Source organism: Sus scrofa, chromosome X (assembly GCF_054392235.1).
Source record: "Sus scrofa isolate SSC_HxYL_T2T_F1_AM1 chromosome X, Sscrofa_HxYL_maternal_Yorkshire_Landrace_v2.0, whole genome shotgun sequence".
NCBI classification, from domain to species: domain Eukaryota; kingdom Metazoa; phylum Chordata; class Mammalia; order Artiodactyla; family Suidae; genus Sus; species Sus scrofa.
In genome coordinates, this window is record NC_139401.1 from 117480135 (window position 1) to 117502941 (window position 22807).

Genomic DNA, 22807 nt, shown 5'->3' on the forward strand with positions numbered 1-22807 from the left:
TATTTCAACACCTATAAATGTGAATAATAGTACACTCAAAGTGGAGGTAGGGAGAAGAAGAATGCTTGAAGGAGACAGAAAAGGAAGAAATCTGTAAAATGTATTGCCAAGGAAAGCAGAAGTAGAAAGAATTCAAGCAAGGGGAGGTTGTTAATAGCATCAAATGAAGCAAACAGGTCAAGGTAGTTGAGACCTGTCAAAAGGCCACTGACTGTGACAAGTTGGAGGTCACTGGTGACCTCTAAGGAGATCAATTTTAGTATAACAAGAGAGAGGCAATTTGGAGAAAAGGGTGAGGTAGATGGATGGGAAAGGAAGAAGAACAGAATGTGTAGTGAGGAACTGGAGCTATGTGAACAACCCCTCCCTCATTTGTAGTGACAGGAGAGGGAGAGAGATGGTTTTGATTCAAAGGGGTGACAGGGTTGGGTGATATAATGGCTGGATGCGTATCTCAGCTTAGAAGTGAAATGGCTGGTAGCTCTTGTAAGGACTTCTAACCCTAGTTTTCCTCCTTGCCAAGATGCAAGGAAGGAAGATAAAGCAAGAAAGAAGTTCCTACTCACAAAATATCTTCCCTTTTCTTTTTGTCTAGTACTGCATAGGGAGAAAATACCATTATAAAACAGTTTGCACATTTATAATAAGATTGCTAGATGAGCAATTATGAGGCTCCCTGTATAGTAAAACCTCATTAATTTGGACTACACTAATTTTGAATCTGTGGTAATTTAACCTGGGCTGGAGTTATCTTTGTACTATCTACAAAGGGTTCAGTAAGAAAATAGTGTGAAAAGGACTACAAGGGAGGTAATTTAGCCTGCCAGGAGCCTAGTTCACCTATTTTTAAGAACATACTGTTTTTTAAGAATTTAGGCAAATTCATTATTTGAATGCAAATTGATTCTGCTAATTATAGATTAACATAATCTACTGCTAAAACCCTGTATCTGCAATAGTACTTTGCTCTCACTGAATATGCTCATTAGAAATAAAACTGAAATTCTTTAAAGTTGGTTCACAATTCAGATGAATGCATACTCTCTTTTCCCATTAGTTAGTGCGTTAACTAATATTCAGGAGGTATTACTCTAAACCAGCATATAACTTATCATGAACATAGTGGAAAAACTAGTAAGTGATTTAAAAAAGCCTCAGGGCAGCCAAAGTAGATGTCTTAAAGTTGAGGCCTTAATCTTGTGTATCTTCCACAGCAAGTTGTCTTATAGCTGATTTAACTCTTACTTCACATACTAATTTGACACATCAACTTGGAGAGCTGGCTGTTTGTTTATTTTTTAAGTTCGTAACTGATTAGAAGGAGAAAAGAAGGGACATGAAGGGACACTGAGAGAAACTAGAAATGACTGCAGACTACAGAAAGGAGACAGGACATGTATAAAATGTGGCTAATGTGGCTGTAATAACTAAATAGACACTACAGTCTAGGACAATTTAGAGCAGCGTTAAAAGGCCTATATTCATTAGCAAACCCAGAAAATGATAATAGAGTATTATAGCGCAGCACAGTGACTAATGACTGAAACTATGCCTTTAAATGATTGAGCAAAGTTTAGATTATGTTGAAAGTATGCCTTGAAAAGACAGACGTTTACACACATACACACACACACACACACACACACAATTTGTATCCATAATGGTTAACCTAAAAATGTGAAATGCCTTGATGCTTAAAACAAAGAGGTTCAGGAGTTCCTGTCGTGGCGCAGCAGAAAGGAATCCGACTAGGAACCATGAGGTTGCAGGTTCGATCCCTGGCCTTGCTCAGTTGGTTAAGGATCTAGCGTTGCCATGAGCTGTGGTGTAGGTCGCAGATGCGGCTCAGATCTGGCTTTGGCATAGGGCAGCAGCAACAGCTCTGATTAGACCCCTAGCTTGGGAACCTCCATATGCCACAGGTGCAGCCCTAAAAAGACAAAAGGCAAAAAAAAAAAAAAAAAAAAAAGAGGTTCATAATATCATTGTATAATAATAATAACAAAACAATAGCACCATTTATTAAGCGATTTATTAAGTGATGAGGTGTGGGCAGATATCATGCTATGCACTTTACCTATATAATTTCATTTAACTCTACTAACAATCCTAAACGTTTTAGTATCATTTCTAACTTTACAGTCGAAGAAAATGAAAGTCAGAGGGATTAAGGAACATAACCCAGGCCACAGACAGAGAAAGAGCTGGGATTACAACTCAGACCAGCTCCGTGGCTGTATGCTATGCATTTCCACTGCTCCAGAAAATACAACTCTCTAAAAATCACACTTTTCTCGAGGGCTCCAGACAGCTAATACTTTACCGTACTTTTGTTTTCCAAACTAGTTTAACAAATATCTGATTTATAAGCAGAAAGACCTATGATCTAAGAGTCAGGTATTTATGTTATATGTTTGCAAACATGCTCCATGTTACAAACTGAATGTAAAAGTCATAGTAAAAAAACAGAACAGAACAAAACTAAAACACCATGAACGTGTCTATTAGGGTCACCCTAAAATCTCAGATCGGTCCCTATGTATTATAGATACTATTTTCAAATGAATAGTCAGGTAACAAAGAGGTGAAATTTTAAAATATTAAATGATCAGTTAAGATCTGGTTCTCCCATTGTTTCTCGACTCTTTCTGGAGAAATTTAACATGATAACAGGCCAACGGAGCATGAAGGATGGGGAAATTGCGGGGGTGGCTCAAAATTCATTTGGCTGTTATATAGGATTGAGGAAAATGTGTTTGTCGGCTCTTCTAAGAGAGGGCATAGGACACATGCAGATATGCTGTGCACTGGGGGAAACGGGTGGGGTGGGGAGTTGCAAATATACACATTTATCCACATTAGAAGTACAAGTGAGGGTAGCCACCACTTGTGCATTCAAAGAAAAATGTACAGTAACATCATTCAGTCATGTAATTCCTTCTACTGCAATCAAATATTTTTTACTCATCTTTTCCTGTCTTAAACCTACCCATTCAAGGGCCAGCTACAAATGCCACTTCTGCTGTTATGTGTTCCATGATGCCCAAAGCTGAATTAAACTCTTCCCCTGTTTGTGCTCCCATAGGTTTTTCCTTTTACTTATTTACTATAGCACTGACCATACTCTTGTTATTAGAATTATTCAAATATGTACTTTTTTCTGCTCGCTATCCCACCATGAGTTCCTTGAGGGCAGGGGACTCATTTCTGTAGCTCCTACAAATCCTAGCACAGTGTCCATTACATATTAGGCTCTGCGACAATGTTGACTCAATGTCACTGGCACATCCTAAGAGGATGGATTATCACCTAGCTTACCTGAAGGAGCATTTGTTCTCTTTCTTTTCTTGCTTGACTCCCCTCCATTCTCAGTGAGGCCTTCTGTGACCAGAGGGCCACTGGCACTACCAAATTGCAGGGGCTCGTTGTTGTTGGCAGGGTCAAAGGGCAGCTGGTTCAACCCTAAAGAAGAAAAAGAAAGCCAAAATCCAGACTCCATTAAGGACTGGGATGTCTCTAGATTTTATTATATGAGCCACTAGAGGAAAACTCTCTAGGTCTTAAGAGCCTAGGAGTAACAGGTGAATTCCTTAAAGCCAGTTGCCCTCTGCAATTTTTACAGATATTGTTGATAAGTACAGAATTAAAATATAGGCTCTTATAAGAATATGGCTCCGTCATTTGTAAGATCCCTTCTGTTTCTGGGAAATTAACATTTTTGGTCACAGCTATCAATTATCTTCTACCTCCTCTCTTAAAGAGATAGGACCCTCTTTAAATGTGGCTATGGTTGGAGCTACTCTTCCTTTGAAAAAGCTTGGCCATGTATTTTTCAGATTATATCTTGACATTTTTTCCATTCTTTCATTGCAAGCATTGTTGAATCGATGCAGATGTAATCATAAACTATCCTGGTGTCAAAGTCACTTCCAACGATAATACAGAGGTTTCAAAAAAAGGAAACTGTAACTCAATAGCAAAGTAGAGAAGGAAACAAAGATAACAGAACTGCAAGGGGTTACTGAGCAGTTGGAGTGATGGGGAGTCAAGACTCAGGCTTGGGTTATGTTAAGCCGCTTTTAAATGAACTCAGAGCATGGTCATTTTACTAGTCACTGAAGTACCATGTAAAATGGCAAAAGGCCAAGCCTTAGATATTTCAGACAGGGATGAGCAGAGGTAGTTTCTTACTCTTCTGGCAGCAGCACCTGGAATTTCAAGTGCTTCAATTAAAACTTCATGAAATGTTGAATCAAAATCATGAAATGTGTCAACGTCCAAAGTTAGGTGATGTCTCTTGAGCTTTTTATCTACTGGTCCTCTAATCTTATCAAAAGAGGAATCAAGTTGGCCTGTTATGGCTCACTCTTTAACCCTCAATTTTTCTATGGCCTGCAGCTGTACAATTCTTCAGGTAATGTTGTAAAATGTCAATGAAAACTTGGAATATAATCAGCTAAAGGTCAATTAACTTTCAGTAAAATTAATGCTACTGTTCTAACAAAATGGCTTTACTTTCTTAATTTTAATAAAAAGTATCCCTGTGCTAATGTTTTCAGCCCACGTTAACAAGCACTATTTCTTCAGCAATCAGATTTCACTTGGAACACCTCCATTAAATGTCTTCTGGGACTTGTCAAACATTTTTCCTTTACATCATCTGAGTAACTAAGTGAAAGAATGAAAACTTGCTTCTGTATCTTAAGTCAACCATTCACTGCATCATATCCATGTCCTAAAAAATTCCTACTGTGACTACAAAGAACTAATGAAAAAAACACCAATTGCTATGCATTAGAAAACATTCAGATCATGACCAACACTATTTTCAAAGAAGAATAGATTTTTATATAATTTTAAAATGAAGATGTTTCTTACACCTGAGTAGTCCCAGAGTCAAATGTGATTACTGTACTATTCCAAACTTTTCTTTTTTTTTTTTTTTTTGTCTTTTGTCGTGTTGTTGTTGTTGTTGCTATTTCTTGGGCTGCTCCCGCGGCATATGGAGGTTCCCAGGCTAGGGGTTGAATTGGAGCTGTAGCCACCGGCCTACGCCAGAGCCACAGCAATGCAGGATCCGAGCCAAGTATGCAACCTACACCACAGCTCACGGCAACGCTGGATCGTTAACCCACTGAGCTAGGGGCAGGGACCGAACTTGCAACCTCATGGTTCCTAGTCGGATTCGTTAACCACTGTGCCACGATGGGAACTCCCCAAACTTTTCTTGATATTTCTTTCTGCAAAATCAGACTGACCAAAAGTTCTGTGGAAGACAGAATAATATAGTGGAAATAATATGGACTTCAAAGATTGACAGATTGGGGTTCAAATCCTGGCTCTGTCTTTTACTATACGGGTAGCTTCTGGCAATTCATGTAATTTTCCTTAATCTTAGTTTCATAAGATGTAAAAGAGGAATGATAACACTATACAGAGTTGTTCAAGAGATAAGAAAAGAATATATATATATGCATATGGATATTCTAGGTGAATTAAAACAAACTTTTTCTCTGTAAGTTTGAAGTTTATTAGCAGCTCTCCTAAGGAGGATCCTTCTCTCTCTCACCCACAACTGTATCCCCGGTGCCTAGCACCATGCCTGGCACATAGGGAGTGCTGAATGAATGAATTCTCGATGGGGTGGGGGTAGGTGGCAATCTATTAACTCACGTAGTTAAAGACTTGACAGCTGATAATCAAGAATTAATGACACAACTTAAAAGTTCTGATGTTGATTGTATCAACATTACTTAAAATAATTATATTTCCAATGCATCTCCTTCATTTGAATGCTGTACTTAAGGATGGTGAAATCTTGATCAAAAGGAAAACTCAGGGATTAGGAGGTTCTGATTAATTGTGGTTAACCAGAACATTTTTTCTTTTATAATTGATACTTTTAGAGAATAATATTAGTCCATTTTCCGGCCTTATTAAGTAGATAACTGAGGACCTTACAGAGCTTCAGAGCTATGATCTATAAAAGGAGGCTAATAGCAGTACCTAAATCATGGGCGTGTTAAAAGGATTAAGTGAGATCACATATGCAGAATATTCTGCATCACATCTGGCACATAGCAGATTCTCAATAAATATTAACTTCTATTTTCTATATTTAATTTCTAGAATTTTTGATGTACAATGTGAAGAGATTGGTTTGAATTTGCCCTTGTCCAAGGATATACCTTACTTTCCTCACTGACCCTTTTTATTGTTGTTCGTACTGGTTTCTAAAAGTTGAAGGAGTCAAGGATCAAATCTGATGAATTAAATGTATTCAGTCATAGATATTTGACTACAATCTTTCTTCCCTTTTACTCAGTCCCATATGGTAACTTTAGGGATTTAGCTATTTTGTTCCTTGTCCTAATGTTCAGATTTTTGTTTGGCACTGAATAAGACTGAGATTTCAAGTATTTTCTGTGTACCTTTCTCACATATGATCCAAATATGAGAAAATCCTGATAATTCAGCACACCATCTTAGGCCTTGTTTCTTATAGAAAAAGATCTCATATCAAGGAAGAGAGACATCCCATTCAGTAAGCTGATTCACTGAGTACAAATCCACATTTTACATTATCCAAGAGCCAATACAGTCTTCAAAGATTTGTAGTTTGAGAACAGGACTATAGAGATAGCAAAATCCCATGACACTAGTGCTTCCTAGCTACTTCAATTGTATTGTTTCATCCCTCCCCTAAGACAGCACTAAATCAACCAATAAATCAGTAAATCAATACATACTTATAGGATCTTTTGTGCCATGTAAATGTGACCCATGCTGAGAAGACTATTTTAAGCAAAATAGCCCTATTAAGACTATATAAATTCTAAAAGGAAAACTACCACTTTAATTTCAAGAATTCTTATTGCAGAAATTTCAATTATGACTTGAACATAAATTATTAGCAATTATGATATTTTAACTCTCACCCAGATGACGGGATTTATCTTTAAATCTCTTATGGAAGCTATTTCTCCTAGACATGATGGAACTACTAGAAAAGGAAGATATTAGGAAAAGATTAGGAAGAAACTTTTGAGGCTATCTAGTTCATTCTTCTATGCAAAGCAGGAATCTTCCATAGAATTCCCTGAGGGGCCTAAACCCAGGGGATACTTCTTAAGTCTATGGACCATTCCTAGGGATTCAGTTTGCTTTCCTTACCTTTTTGAAAACTACCACTTACTCTATTTTGAGGGTTCCTTTCATTTCCCCCAAACTGCCTGTGAAGTAGGATGCTTTCTGTCCAATTGTTAACTTGCTTATTATCCCTAAAATGAGTGCATGGGATGTCTAACTTTTTAAGGACTCTACTGATAATCACTGCAAGAAAAACAAATCAGCGAGTCACCAATAATTAATAGAATGAAGCCATATGTATTTCTCACAGTCCTTGCCCTTTTATTCCTGAGGATAAGTTTAATTAAACTTTGAACCTTGCTCATTCATTTCTCCTCACATCATGCCCCCTCATTGCCGAACCCCCACAAAATAGTTTGTGTAAAGGAAAGCACAAATTGATAAGGAAAAATAGATGATAAACATTAGTGTTACAGAGCTCTATTTCTGTATCTTAATGTTCACAATTAAACAAGCCCATGTGGTAATGTAATCTCGTCTAAAACCAGGTTGACTGGTTTAGACAGCTGACCAGCTGTTACTTCATGTCATGTCAAAATACAGATTCTCTGACTTCATAACACACATGCGGCCACTTTAGAAAGTATGCATATTGGGGAAGGGTAGGGGTGGAGTCCTTGGAGAATGACATGTATTATCCAACAATGGAACCAGGGGATTAAACATCTCAGAATGAAGTGTGGTTCTCAGTGAGTCCTCCAATCTGCAGGTCAAGGAGTTCACATGCAATGATGTCTGCCATACAGATGCAAATGATTCTCCAGGCTTGCAGGGAAGCACTGAAGAATTTTCCTGATTCTTGTGAAAGAAGATCAATGATCTCTTTGTGCCCAGCTGCTGTACTAGTTACTGTCACAATTCACTTTCCAGAGCTTTCCACTATCAGGTCAAATTAGGGCTAACCTTCATGATGCAATCTCACACTTTTAATGATTGCTCCAGGTTACAGCAGCAAAATGTGACCCAGTGGGTCCCTGCCACTTCTAACTTGCAGCTGCGGCCCACAGACTTAAGGTGGTCCAACCTTAGCAAAAAAGAAACTCAATTTTATTCTGGATTAGTTCCCCTTAAGAGAAAATGGTTAGGTCCTGATAATTCTGGAAATTCATTTCAAAGCAGCAATTACCAGACATACATTCATGTTGAAAAAACATAGTATCAGTTTTTGGCCAAAGGAACATCATAGCTAAGTTGCATAAAAAACAAATTTCTATAGCCTAAGTCCTGTTTTCCAATTGACTTCAGTTTAAAATCAGACAAGGGACTCCCTGGAAAAGGGAAGGAAAGGGTCTCCAAATTAGTTTTTAATTCAAAAACTCCTGAAATGAGGGGTTAGGATAATAGCCAGGCCCTTGATGTGCTGGCAGGTGCTTTTGTAGGATTTATCCATCCCTGGGAGCCCCTCCACTCTCCTAAGCCTCGCCCTAAAAACCTCTGACTCTACATTTTCAGCTCTCACTACACAGCAATTCCACCCGCTACTTCTAAGGGAATATTTACAATGTCTGCAAAAGAGTTGGACTGCAATATTACTCTCCAGCCACAGGGGTTAGTAGCCAAAACAAATGAACATTTCTCAGTTCCAGGTCTTAGCTGATGTCAAACAAATGAAACCTACTTTGTCAATTTCAAGAGTTCAATATTCTGTATAACTGGTTTAGCCGAAGCAAGGGTAACTGCAAAAGAATAATGGGTGACAGAAGGGAATGGGGAAGTGATGAAAAGGGCCAAAGTCCTCTTCTACTAAGGAGCTAGCTTGAAGGAACTTTCAGAGTCAAAATTAGGCTTAAGTGTCCTTTTTCAAGGTATGATATAGGTCACAGGCAGATTTTCATTGACAGTGATCCTACAGCAACTTTTAATGACTCCCCAAACCACTTGGTCAGGCATTCAAGTCCTTCCTAATGAGGCCCTACCATTCTGAGCCTTGTCTCCTGCTATGCACCAGCCTGTTCTCCACCCCAACACTTGCTGAACTTTAACATGCATGCATGCTCCCAGGGGGTCTTGTTAGAATGCAGATTTTGATGCAATAAGTCTGGGTTGCATTCTGCTTTTGTAACAAGTTCCCAGTTGATGCTGATCCTGCTGGTGAGGGGAATCACACTTTGAGCAGAAAAGGCTGATGCTCTAGCAAAATGGAACTACCTAGCATTTATTGAATCATTCCAGTACTTCCCTACTTCCACAGTTTGGGGTCACACTGCTTCCCCACCTACTTCTTAATTTCCAATCCTCGAAATACTATCCTTTCTTTAGGTTTTATCCCAGGTGCTATTTTCTTCACGGTGCCTTCCCTTATCCACCTCCACCCAACCTAATACAGACGCAGCCAAGGAGCAGCGCCCCCAGGGGAACTACAATTCACTGACTGTTAAGAATGTGTCCTGCCTCACATTCATTATCCCACTGCTTTATTCTCTAGTTATTATTCCCATTTACAACAAAGAAATGTAAACTTACAGAGTTTAAGTAAATTTCCTAAGGTTACACAGCTAATAAGTAGTATTACTAATAAATACTCTTCTAGCCCTCCTCAGATTTTAATCTGTATTTTTCCTATGCCTTTTAGAGCATGTCTTATACTACAGTTCTGAGTATTTGTCTTATCCTCCCTTCCGTCCTCCCTTACCCCATCGCCACTAAGTTGTAAACTCCTTGAGAAGAGACTTTACATCCCAGCCATTTAAAAAATCTCTCTTCCTCCGAGATGCCCAGCATGGTGCTTTATACAATATTATAAGCACTCCAGCAATGCATACAGAACTGAACTCTGCTACAACTCTGGGTACAATAGTTGTGTTCCCCACCCTAGAGGCCAACAAACCTGCTGCTGGGGCCATCATGAAGGGAGAAGGAAATATGGGGTTTTGGGGTTCCTCCAGCATTCCTGGTATCCCCTCTATCCTAGACTCCTTGGAAAGAGGTAGAAGACTAGCATATGCTGTACTCCTGATGATAATTCTGCAACACCTCATTTGCCCTTTCCAAGATGCAAAACAATCCTTCTACTAAGAACTTTCTATGAGAAAGCACTATCAAAGAAACCCCATATTTGGATCCTCTCAATATTTCTATGGACACCAGGTTACAGATTTCTGCTTTACAAAGTACAGTCAAGAAAAGGCAATCCCTAAAGGTGTGCCATCTAACACAATAGCCATTTAAATCTAAATTTAAATAAAGTTCAATAAGATGAAAAGTTCAGTTCCTCGGTTGCACTAGCCACATGTCAAGTGCTTAAGAGCTACATGTGGCTAGTGGCTATTGTAATGGACACAGAGTAAAGGGTATTTTCATCATCACAGAAAAATCTCACTGGACAGTACTGCTTTAGAGTCAGACCTGGATTCAAATCCACATCTGCCACTTACAGGGGTTATAAAACAAGTCACTTGATTTCTCTGAGACTGTTTTTATACTGTAGAGTGGAGATAATAATGATACCCCCTTATAGGGAAGCAAGGAAAATTAAATGAGAGAATGCACATCTAGGGTCTATCACATATCAGTCACTAAATGTCAGCTCCTTTCTTCTTACTCAATTGGGGATTTATATGAATTTGTATAAAAAGAGGAATAAAAAAAGACATAAAAAATGGAATAAGAAAATTTGAATAGTGTGGCTCCTTAGGCCCCAACACCCTATCCTATCTACGGCTTAGATGTTACCTTCGTATTTGTTTTATAACCCTCTTTTTCAGATAATACACAGCCATCAAGCTAAAACATTAATAAGTAATGCTGGGAGTGGTCAGTGACAGCTCTTTGTACTATTTTTAAGAGAGGAGACCGTATTTGTCACCATCTTTAACTTTCCAACATGAAGGAACATTTTCCCTTTACAACTGAAATGCCTCCTCCCAAAGCTATATGTGTGTGTGTGTGTGTGTGTCTTTTCTGGGGCCACACCTACTGATGTGTGTGTGTGTGTGTGTGTGTCTTTTCTAGGGCCGCACCTGCAGCATATGTAGGTACCCAGGCTAGGGGTCCAATCAGAGCTGTAGCCACCGGCCTACGCCACAGCCACAGCAATGCCAGATCCGAGTCACGTCTGCGACCTACACCACAGGTCACAGCCACTCCAGATTCTCAACCCACTGAGCGAGGCCAGGGATCAAACCCACAACCTTATGGATACTAGGTTCATTACTGCTGAGCCACGATGGGAACCCCCCCCCCCAAAGCTTTAAATAGTGCTCACTTCCAGCTGGTTGCTGTGTTATTAGACCACTGCTAACAGTGACACTAGAGCTGGAATAGAAAAGGACCATTTCTCCCTAAATCCATATTTTCCTATGCTCAGAATGTTTTCGGTGTTTTTCCAATGAGGCTACCATCTCCCAGGCCTGGTAAAGGTGAATTATTCGAGAGAAGTCTGAACTAAATCTGTTAAGGTGTTTGAGTTCCGTGAGCAGGAAAGCAAAATACATATTTCTAACTTCAAGAAGAAGAACGCTTCAGGACTCTTCTCTCCTGTTCAATTTAAGGCTGGGGAAACACAGCCAAATCACATTCCTCAATGAAAACAAAGTTCAAAAAAAAATGGTGATTTGATAGAATAGTTCAAAGTGACAGATGGTAGATGGGTGCTCTATCATTTTCCTTAGGATAAGGTCTGGCAGTCTTCAGAGAAACTGAGAAGAGAAAGTCTTATTTTCCTTTAGTTTAGCCCTGGGAACGGTTATAGCAACTACCACTCTCTCCCCATCTTTAAGGGTGGGGATTAGAAAGGCGGTGATTCATCAGTGCCTGCTTTGACCTGGCTCTGGGCCATGCTGCAATTCCTACTGACCAATTTCCTACTTGAGTGACAGGAAAAGGGCAGGTGGCAAACATACTGACCATTAGGTTATCTGTTTCATACTTGCCTGAGAACGTGCCCAGAGGAATTGTATTATGGGTGTCTCTGTCTAAATAAAATAAATAATTGCAGATTTCAGAGCCTGAGGGCACAGAGTTGTTGGGGTATTGAAACTGGAGTCTATCTTGTCAGATCTGTAATGAGGTCTTCCCTTCAGGCTGATTGATTTCATAAAGCTGAGGTAATTATCAAAAGCAAGCACAGTTCTCCCTGCAGAAACCACTTCACTGGTTTTGAAAACTATCTAGTCAGCTGGAACTGGTCAGGAGCCTAGGCTGAGCCAGCTCTTTCTGTAGGAACAGGGACTATGCGCCGAGTACACCAATTTACGGCAATAGATTCTTAAGACACCAGTTAAGTAAGTTGTAAACAAAGCTCAGCAAAATAATTTCACATGCTGTAACTGAGTGAAAATTGAAGGAGTAGTCAGATATTCTGCATTTCCGTGTAGGATGCTTCGAAGGAGAGACTGAGAGCTAAAACTCTTTTGGTCTTTGGAGAATTAATTTTATCACTTAATGCTAGAAGGATATCAGCATCCTTTAAGACTGATGCACCGTATGAATACCATTTATATCTTTGCTCTTCCCAAAATGTATACACTAATTTTACCAGATGCCCTTTATTCATTTAGCCTGCATTAACTATTTATCCAGTCACTGTGCTACAATTTTAATTACCTTCTAATTAACCAATGATAAGTTTGTGATTTAGCATTCCCTAAATATAGAACTACATAAATACATGTTCAAAAATTTTACCCGCTCTCCTTCCCCCCACCCCATTAGTTTTGCTCTACTGTGTCATTAATGTTTTGGAGCTATGCTTTCTGTATTCCTAATGTTTGATCCTCATTTGGACTAGTTTTTAAGAATATATGATAAATAGCCCTGTTGTTGGCTGTGAAATTAAACACACAGGAGAAAATAGAGATTTCTATAGTATGCTCATGCATCTTCATAGATCCACACCTCCTCTATAACAAATTCCACCTCAGGAGTATCAGTGTAGGGTGTTGACAAGTGATTAACTCCTTTAGAGAGATCCCCAGGCTAAAATCAAACCTACTACGGAAGAGAAAGCTAGAATCTACTCCTTGAGAAAACAACATGACTATAAAGGAAAAGCCTGAAAAAAAGGAACTAATCTGTATTTGACAAAGATTACTATTACTGTAACACATTAATATCTTAAATATTGTTGCTATATAAAAGGATAGGCAGAATCTTAATTTTGCTCCAGTCTGGAGTCTAGGTGAGGTATTCAATATGTATTGGAATGACTGAATCAATGAGGCAGTCTTGACAGTCTCCTTATTCGTCCAATTCATTCAAACGATTCTGTATCCTAGCAGTATTCTAGGTACTAGGATTTCAGGACTTGATCAGACACAGTTTCATTCCTCAAAAAGATAGCAACCAGAAAGGAGAACAGATAAATACACAGAAAATCTGGGCATTGGCTTCATTTCTTGCCATTTCCCCCAAGTACTCTTTGCTTCATTCAGGCCGAACTTCTCAAATTCCTTAAACATGCTATGCCTTTCCGTGTCTCTGTGCTTTTTTTTTTTTTTTTTTTAAAGAAGCTTAACATGAGCTCTACCTTCTTAACAGTTTTTTTTTAGTGTACAATACAGTAGAGTTAACTACAGGCATAATGTTGTACAGCAGATCTCTAGAATTTACTCATCTTGCAGAGTTCAGACTTTGTGCCTGTCAATTAGCCATTTGCCATTTCAGCTGCCCCTCAGCCACTGGTAACGACCATTGTATTCTCTGATTTTACGACTTCGACTGTTTGATACCTCATATAAGTGGAATCATGTGATATCTGTCCTTCTGTGGCTGGTCTATTTCATTTAGCATAGTATCTTCAAGGTTCACCCATGTTCTTGCATATTGCTGGATTTCCTTCTTTTTTAAAGTTGTATAATACTCCATTGTATCTATACACCACGTTTTCTTTACCTGTTCCTTTGCTGGAAATTTAGGTTGTGTATCTTGGCTATTGTGAATAGTGTTTCAGTGAACACTGGGGTGCTAATATCTTTTCAAGATACTGATTTCAATTTGTTTGGATAAATACCCAGAAGTGGGATTGTGGGCTCATATGGTAGCTCTATTACTAACTTTTTGAGGAACTGCCATATGTTTTTCATAGCAGCTACAATAGCGTACGAGGGTTTCAATCATTCCACATCTTCGCCAACACTTACCTTTGTTTTTAAAATAGCCATCCCTACAGGTATGAAATACTATCTCATTGTAGTTTTGATTTGCATTACATACTAATGATCAGTGATGTTGAGCACCTTTTCATATACACGTTGGCCATCTTTATAACATCTTTGGAAAAATGTCTATTCAAGTCTTCAGCTTATTTTAAAAATTGAGTTTTAGGGTTTTTTTTTTTTTCTATTGAGTTAAAGTTCTTTACATATTTTGGAAATTAACCCCTTATGTTAACCCCATTAAGTAGGTTGCCTCTTCACTCAGTCGATGGTTTCCTTTGCTGTGCTAACACTTTTCAATTGGATGGGGTACTACCTAATCTATTTTTGCTTTTATTCTCTGTAGTTTTGGTGTCAAGTCTTGAAATCACTGCCAAGACCAGTGTTATGAAGGTTTCCCCCTAGATTTTCTTCTAGGAATTTTACAGTTTCAGGTTTTATATTTAAATCTTTAATCTACTTTGAGTTGATTTTTGTGTGTAGTATAAAATATGGGTCCAAATTTACTCTTTGTATGTGGATATCAATTTTCTCATCACCATTTATTGAACATACTATCTTTTTCCCATTGTGCACTCTTGGCACCGTTACTGAAGATCAATTGACAGTATATTTCTGGGCTCTCTATTCTTTGCTTCTGTACATATCATTCCCTCTGCTTGAAATATAGTTTTCCCTTTTCTCCACCTGGAAAATTTTATTCAACATTCAAAACCCTACTCAATGTTACCTCTTCAGTGAAATGTTTCCTAATCCCAAAGGCTCTATCTTTCGGAGTTTACAGAGCATTTTTATCAGAGCACTTATTGCACAATCTCAGGGTTCATTCTTGATATTTGTGGGTTTGCAGGTGTTCTGGATGAAGGGTGGTCAATATCTGATCTGTGACTTAGTAAGCTCATGCTTATGGCAGAACGAAGGACACACTGGAGGTGAGAAGGCACCAGAGGTGGAGAGACCGGTTAGAATACCAAAGTCATACAGTGGAAAGATGATAGTAGTATAACCTCAGATGGTAGCAATGAATGGAAAGAAATTAATGAATTTCAGAGATATTCATGAAGAGGAATCGTCTGGATTTGGTGTCTGATGGGATCTGGAAGTTGAGAGGAAGAGAGGAGTCTGAGATGATCCACTTTAAAATTCTTAGGTTGCAGTCCTGAAAATCCTGCAAGGTGTGGGAGTTCAGTATGAGAAAAAGCGCAATCCATTAGAAGCATATCCACAAAGCTACACTGAAAAATAAACCTGCTTCCAATCTCTATTTGCCATGGCATAAAGGCTGCCAGGAAACACCATCAAATGGCTTACACTTGACCTTTACTATGTATTCTTAACAAAGCCTGTCAAAAGATATCAATTCATCCAGAAAGAAAAATAAAGCATAATAGTTTAAGAGGCAGGATAACATATAGTATCGGGCTAAGGAGGGAGAAAAACATTTTAATAATAGGTCTCAGACTTGGTTTATTTTGTCTGCAGCATTCACTGACAAAAGTGTCTTTGAAGGTCAGGAATACTTAATAGACTCCTTCCCTTTCCCCTTCATACTTCTCCCTTTTCTCCTCCTCCCAAACAACTCCTCAAAATGGTCTTAGTAGAAAATCTTGCATTTTAATAGCAGTTGTCTTTTGGTTATTATAGTATGTTGGATTAAGCTGACAATTCTCCTTTTAACAATACTCAAAGAAAGCTTGGAAAAATTAATGCTACGTTGTTTTTCTCCCTGCCAAAGAATATAGCATTGTAATTGTCTCCTGGAGAAGAAGCACTCTAATCATCTTTAACTTTAAAGTAAATTCATTTCAGGAAGATGCTTTGAGACAAACAATTGACAGAGCAAATCAGGGCTCCTAGGAGATTGTGAAGTGATGGATTGAGTTGAGGAAAATGCCATAGCCGAATTCAATTCTGTGAACATAACTTAAGAGCTTCTCTGCAACAAAATAGCACTGTATGGAGGAGAGTCATGTTCCATTGTGGGAGAAAGGCTTAAACGTTGTACAATTTCTTAACACCTAAGAGTTCTAGGCACTGCAGAGGCAACAAGGGTACAACGCAATTATTCTGATTAAACAGCAGAGGAAACTGTTATACCAGGTGAAGTCAGAGTGTGAAAGCACAGGAACTTTCCAAAATTGCCTTTAAAAAGAATCCAGGACTGGCAAAGACATAAACATCCTTTTATTCCAACTGATGTCACTGGGATCTTAGAATGCTCTCAAAAGCCAAAGTGTTACTCTGATTTAGGAGATCGCTTCAATTTTCAGTCCTTCCCTAATGGAATCCATAACCAATCCTCCACTGTTGTTTGTTGTTTCATTATTTTTTGAGCCCCTCCTCTTAGGTTTGAGGAAATACATCCTTTGGAAACAGATTTGGAGTGGTAAATTTACAGACCTGGTAAATTAACAGGCTCAGAATTTCCAGGAAATTGGGCATGTGCCTAAGTTGGTGTTGGAAAGAAGAAATAGAATAGCAATAAACTAAGGCCCTGAATACCTGACCAAGCAGCTTAGCCTTCTGGACAGATGCCAAACATGAGCATAAAGCCACAGTGCAGTGAACCAATTATATTTAAGAATCCCACCTTTGGGTTTCTAAAAGGCAATTGTTTTCTCTGATACACAGTGTCTCAAATCTGGTTTTCTATAAAGTGAATGGTGCCAAAAGCAGTTCTCATATTCCTTTGTTTTTCACCAGCTACTTCCAGCCTCAACCCAGTCACAAACCTCATAGACTTGTTAGGAGTGCTGCCAAAAGACAGGGAGACTTTAAGGCAGTGTGTCTCATCGCTGGCTGCATATTAAAATCCCCTGGGGAACTTTTTAAAAATACCGATGCCTGGCCCCACCCCCAGAGATTTTGATTCAAGTGGTCAGGGTGGGGCCTAAGTGGTTCATGTTAAAATGTTACCAGGTGAGGAGTTCACATTGTGGCTCAGTGGGTTAAAAACCTGATGTTGTCTCTGTGAAGATGCAGGTTTAATCCCTGGCCTTACTCAGTGGGTTAAGGATCAGGCATGGCCGCAAGCTGTGGTGTAGGTCACACATGCAGCTTGGATCCAGTGTTGCTGTGGCTATGGTGTAGGCTGCAGCTGTAGCTCCAATTCAACCCCTCACCTAGGAACTTCCTTTTGCTGCAGGTGCAGCCATAAAAAGAAAAAAAAAAGCTACCGGATGATTCTAATGTGCAGCCAGAACTGAAGTACACTGGTCTAAATGTAGCAAATGAGTGTACGCTGTCCAAAGAGGTTGTTTTTTTTTTTTTTTTAAGTTAAAACCCAATGACACTTGGAGAATAAGTTCAATTTCTCATTATCTACAATATGCAGGGCTCTGAATTGGTTGTGTGGTATAAATAGGTTAGACCTAAGCTTGTCTGGGCTATGATGCTTCTATGGAAAAGTTGGAAAGATTACAAGGGTTTCTGGCAACCAAAAAAACCCCAAACCAAAACATGAAGTCTTGGGAAAAAAATTCAGGCAAAGTGTAATTACAGGATTACATTCCTTTCCTTGGTCCAGGAGGTAACAGCTAAAATACTTAAGAAATATTTTGTCTGTTTTCTTATCTAGGGAGGAAGAGTCCTCACTGCCTTGGGGATTGGTCTCCAATCTCAAACACTTAGGTCCCCAGGCCAGTCACCGCTGCCATCAAATAGATCATTCGTTTGCTCTACTACATATACAACATCATGAAGGATGGTGGGAAGCACTGCATCTAAACTACAACTACATTTAAGAAAATCAGGGTGCAGTGTGGTTTGCCTATGTTACCTGTCACCTCAATGATTCCTTAGTGATTCCACTGAACTTTAGGAAAGATCTGGTAAAAAGTAAAAAATGCAAAGGAAGGACGGAGTTAAGTATAGCGGAAGTACAGGCCATAAAGACACAAGCTCTGGTCTCTGTTCTTCCATCAGCTTAGTGGAGAACCTTGGGCAAGTCATTCTCGGTCAAGGTTTCCTCATCTGAAGGATGACAGTTGAACTATGTGATCTCTAACCTCTGCTTTTAAAATAAAACAATGATAACAAATGTGTAGATGGAAGATATTTATAGAAACCTGATATACAACTCAGTAATGGGGTAGAAAACTAGAAGAATGCCTTCCTAGCATCACCTACCCAAAACTTATTTCGCAGTCAGTAAAGGATTTAATAGTAGTACAGTCAAGGCACCCTGAAAAAAATCAAAGCATTTCCAACACTGCTCCAAAAAAATCGCCTTAAGAATTTTGCTAATTATAAACCCGAACTTGTTAAGGAAGTGCAGAAAAGTTGTTTTTTAAAAATAAGATGTTTAAATACCAATATATCTTTTAAGTAACTTGTTGTCAATTAATATTATTTAGAGCACAATTATTGTGAAACTCAGAATAAGAATCTAACACTGAAATGCTAAAAACATGTCTAACATGTTAGGAATAAATTACCCTAATTGACCAAAGCTTTGCTCACAATATAAGACATTTCAAAATGTAATGATGCACTGACAAAAATTCTTGTATCCCTCTGCCAAAGTTATAGGGACTGCTATTAAATCCAAGTATGGTATTTGTGTACACATAAGAGCAGGCAACAATTACAATTTGGAGATATTTTAAATTTAATCTTTTTATTTATTAGTATTGTTATATAGCAATGAGCATTCAGAAAAAAAACTAATCAGTGTGCATTATGCAACAATCAGACAAAATACTCCTAATCCTCTGTCATTCTTTTTCCTTGGCCCCTGGGTACTCATTAAAGGTTAATTTATTTAAATCTCTCAAACATTCATTTCAATCTACTTTAATAAACTAATGAATCTTTGGAACTTTGCCTAATCAGCTTATGTTTTCTATTTTAATACATCTATAAAATGTCTTTTTTTCTAAGCTCATTCTTAATAGTTGTCTTCCCTCTTGGATACAGAATTGTGCTTCGGTAATAACCTGATTTGAGCATTTGGTAACACACTTATAACCTCATCCAACACACAGAGAATAGCTGTGGCTTGCCTATTGCTCTTAAACACAGTTACATTCTAGAGGACAGCGAATTGATTTATGTTCAGTAGGATAATAATCCTCCAAATTGAAATGGTCATTTTGCAGTTTAGTGGGAGTGACAATTATATTGCACCAAAGCTTCTAACAACTTTGGTGCCTGTCAAATGCTATGAGGGCCTATCAATGAAACAACTCCATTCTGGTCATTGCAAACCAGAGCAATGCATGGTAAGGGCCATGTGAGTTGGCAAATATAGGAGAAGTCTTCAAAAAAGTAGTACCATATAAATGGAGTCAAAACTTGTAACTTACAATCTGTTGAACTGCCATATTAAATACATTTTGTTTAATGGTAACTTTAGGGAATCTTTCATGTAACTATCATTAAGGTGAATGTTCTCAGGGTGGTGGCCAACATTCAGGAACCACATTACACTCTCTATACCAGAAGGCCAGAAATCACAGTCTTGGAGCACTAGGACATCATCTCGAATTCCTTTCCCAACCACTGACATTATAGAAGTTTACAGCTTACCAAGCGCTTACACAACATTCATGTGATGTTGCTGGATTACAGATGAGAAAAGTGCAGCTCAGGAGAGCTTCAACAATTTACCCAAACTTATGACATGAACGTGTGGAGGAGCTGGAACCCAGATCCTCTGGCTACAAATCTTTCCTTTGTACCGCACTGCCTTACCTGTAGGATTTGTGTTGGGGTTAAAGTTTTTACTGTTGCATAGTTCACCACTGATGAAAGAAAAACTGTAAAAGTTACCTTCAAGATGTTTTAGTAGTAAATAAATCAAATTGGCTAAAAATGATTATCGTAAAGTATTCAACATATCTTCATAATATAGGAAGTAACTCATTGGAGTGTAACTTCATGTATAAGAGCTAGAATTCTTAATTTCAAGAGTTGTTTTCATTTTAAATTCAAATTAGTGAAAATCATAAATGTATTCCCCACCCCTGGTCTAGATTTCAAATCTTTACATTTCTAGTGGAAGCAGATGCTTGGCTCTAAGTTACACTGCTAAATGTTTTCAAGTTGTCACCTCTGCTTTTCCAAACAGTAACTCCAAGGAATCACCTTTCAAAGTTCATTGTTCATTCATTACTCATCTGTCACCCATTCATTTCCCCAATCATCCAAATGACATTTACAGAATGCCTACTTTGAGCCAAGCAATATGACAGATGTGGACTCTACCTGAAGTTCCTGCTGCTGTCTTACTTCCTTAGATTAAGAACTCCTTGAAGACGGGAATCCTGTCATTCTGCACAGAATATAGCCAGTTCTATTAGCAGAAAATCACTTAAACACCTTTTTGACAGTGAGATTTCTGGTTTCCCTGCTGTCCACATGGCCCTCCAGACATATGGGAGTAGGGGAAGAAACAGCAGAGTCTGCTTATCAAGTCTGACCTTTGGATAATGACTAGAGTTCTCCCATCCGAGCTTGCTGCCGTTCTGCCTTGTGGTCAACAAAATGATTCAGCTCAAAACGGCAATATATCTGTTGCTGCTTCCCAGATATCTTCTAGCAAGCTACATTTTTAAAAATGCTTGCTTCTGCCCTTCAGCATAGTGGTGAACTGTCTCACCAAATGTACTGTCTCATCTGATTCAGTGGGAAGTAGGAGCTTATGGACAAGAGGTACATAGATTTGAAAAAGCTGCAAAAGCAGCAACATTCCCCTACTGCTATTACTAAATAGATGCTTGATTTTCTTATTTGAAGGATAACAACATACTCAGAGACTGCTATTACCTTTTCAACTTTCCTTCACATCATCCACCTCAAAGCTACCTTGTGAGGCGACCAGAGAAGGTATGATCATACCGCTAACATATGAAACTCTACAGCTCAGAGAGGCTAAGCAACTTGTTTAAAGTTCCACAGCAAGCCAGGGGCAGAGTTAGGTCTCCTAACTACCACTCTGGGGATTAGGCTGTTAGGGCTCCTAGTCATCAGGAGAGTTGTATTTTTAAGAATTCCTAAGAGTTAGGAAAAACTAATCAGTTACCTTAGTTTGTACCATTGCCTAGTTAATTATTTAGAAATGATTTCCTAGAACAAGAAGTGAGGGAACCAGCACAGTAAGCAAGCAATTCTGAATAGGAAATTTCTTTCAAGCAGACTGAACCTTAATTGCAATCCTTCCAAACTGAACATTAATTAAGCCCAAAAAGGTAGGATTTAAATAAATAAAAACAATGGTACAAATATTTTCTCTGTATTAGAATCCTTTTTAGTTCTGCAAGGATGGAGCTAGTTATGCCATGATACATCTTTTACTTACAAACAATGAGGGCATGGCTGATAGCATTCATGAGGCATTTTTCGTTTGTTTGCTTCTAGGCTTCCTCCAAAATATAATAATGTTGGCTTCACATACATTTGACACAAAATATTTTTGTTAGATCATATATAATATTTTAATAAGTCAAGAACTTATATTAAAAAACTGAGGGTCTTCTCATTTTCAGTATCATTTGTTCTTTAAATCTATACACTAGATTTGCCCAACACTTTGCTTTTAAAATATTTTATTAAGCGAAATTACATTTCTTCATCTTTCTAATCCTTTTCTTCTTGAAGATTACATAGGATTTTATTAACTGGCTTTTCTAAGTATCTGACTTCTTTCTCCCTCACTGTGAGTAAACCACAAGCTATATTACACACATACATTTTATTAAAACAAATGTCACTTTTATTGTTTCCTGGACCACCGCAAAGGATAGCCCTTTGTGATCCGAGTCAATTTACCCATGACGAAAACCTTTCACATTTCAAAAACTTGTATTATATAACATGATTACATCTGTACTTCATAAATAAAACAGAAAATAGCATGTGTGTTTTAATTACCAACTCCAAATAATTCGTTTCAGAGTAAGGAAATGAATTAAATGGAATACAGCCCAGCCATTCTAGGAAAAGGGATTACAGATAGGAGCTGGGATAACTGTGGTTTAATCTACCCCTTCTCAGGGACTTATGGGTGTTTTGCTTGTTATAATATATTTTCCAGCCTAATATAGTGATAAAAGTGTCTGAAAAACAAAACTTTCCGCATTTTCTTTAAAGGGTTGACTTTCCTTTATAGGATCCCTAAACATAGTAAGAGATGGTTGACAGCTGGAGTAGTACCTCTTGCTCCCTCAAGCAAGGAAGAGTTGATTCATTAGGAACCTCATATATTCGTATATTGGCTAATTGCCTTTTAGGAATTAAGAATCAGATTTCCCTCTCAATGTGTATACCTGACTTCAGCTGTGGGCTGTTTCTTTGCATTTACTTTCAATGCTGCTCTTTGATTTTGCTGTATAGCTTTTTTTTCCTTCTCTCTCCCCCCCCACCCCCTTTTTCAGGCCACGAGTGTGGCATATGAAGTTCCCAGGGCTAGGGGTTGAATTGGAGCTGCGTCTGCCAACCTACGTGACAGCCACAACAATGCCAGATCCAGGCTGCATCTGTGACCTATGCTGCAGCATGCAGTAATGCCATGGGATCCTTAACCCACTGAGCAAGGCCAGGGATCAGACCCACAACCTAGTGGG

General features: G+C 38.5%; 1 protein-coding gene across 31 annotated transcripts in view; it reads right to left on the reverse strand.

Moving 5' to 3' along the window:
- ENOX2 (ecto-NOX disulfide-thiol exchanger 2) overlaps window positions 1–22807 on the reverse strand; it is a 284418-nt gene that overhangs the window by 170573 nt on the left and 91038 nt on the right. For 17 of the 31 annotated variants that reach the window (XM_085006563.1, XM_085006552.1, XM_085006555.1 and 14 more), the window contains one exon: window positions 3319–3462. The exons of 12 other annotated variants lie outside the window; for them this stretch is intronic. Coding sequence is in view for 2 of the 19 variants with exons in the window: in XM_013991000.3 (XP_013846454.2) it covers window positions 3319–3462 (144 nt within the window). In the remaining 17 variants the exon portion in view is untranslated. Of the gene's footprint in view, window positions 1–3318; window positions 3463–20450; window positions 20889–22807 lie in introns of those variants that run through there. 2 more of the 31 variants (XM_085006564.1, XM_021080166.2) reach the window with 2 other exon arrangements.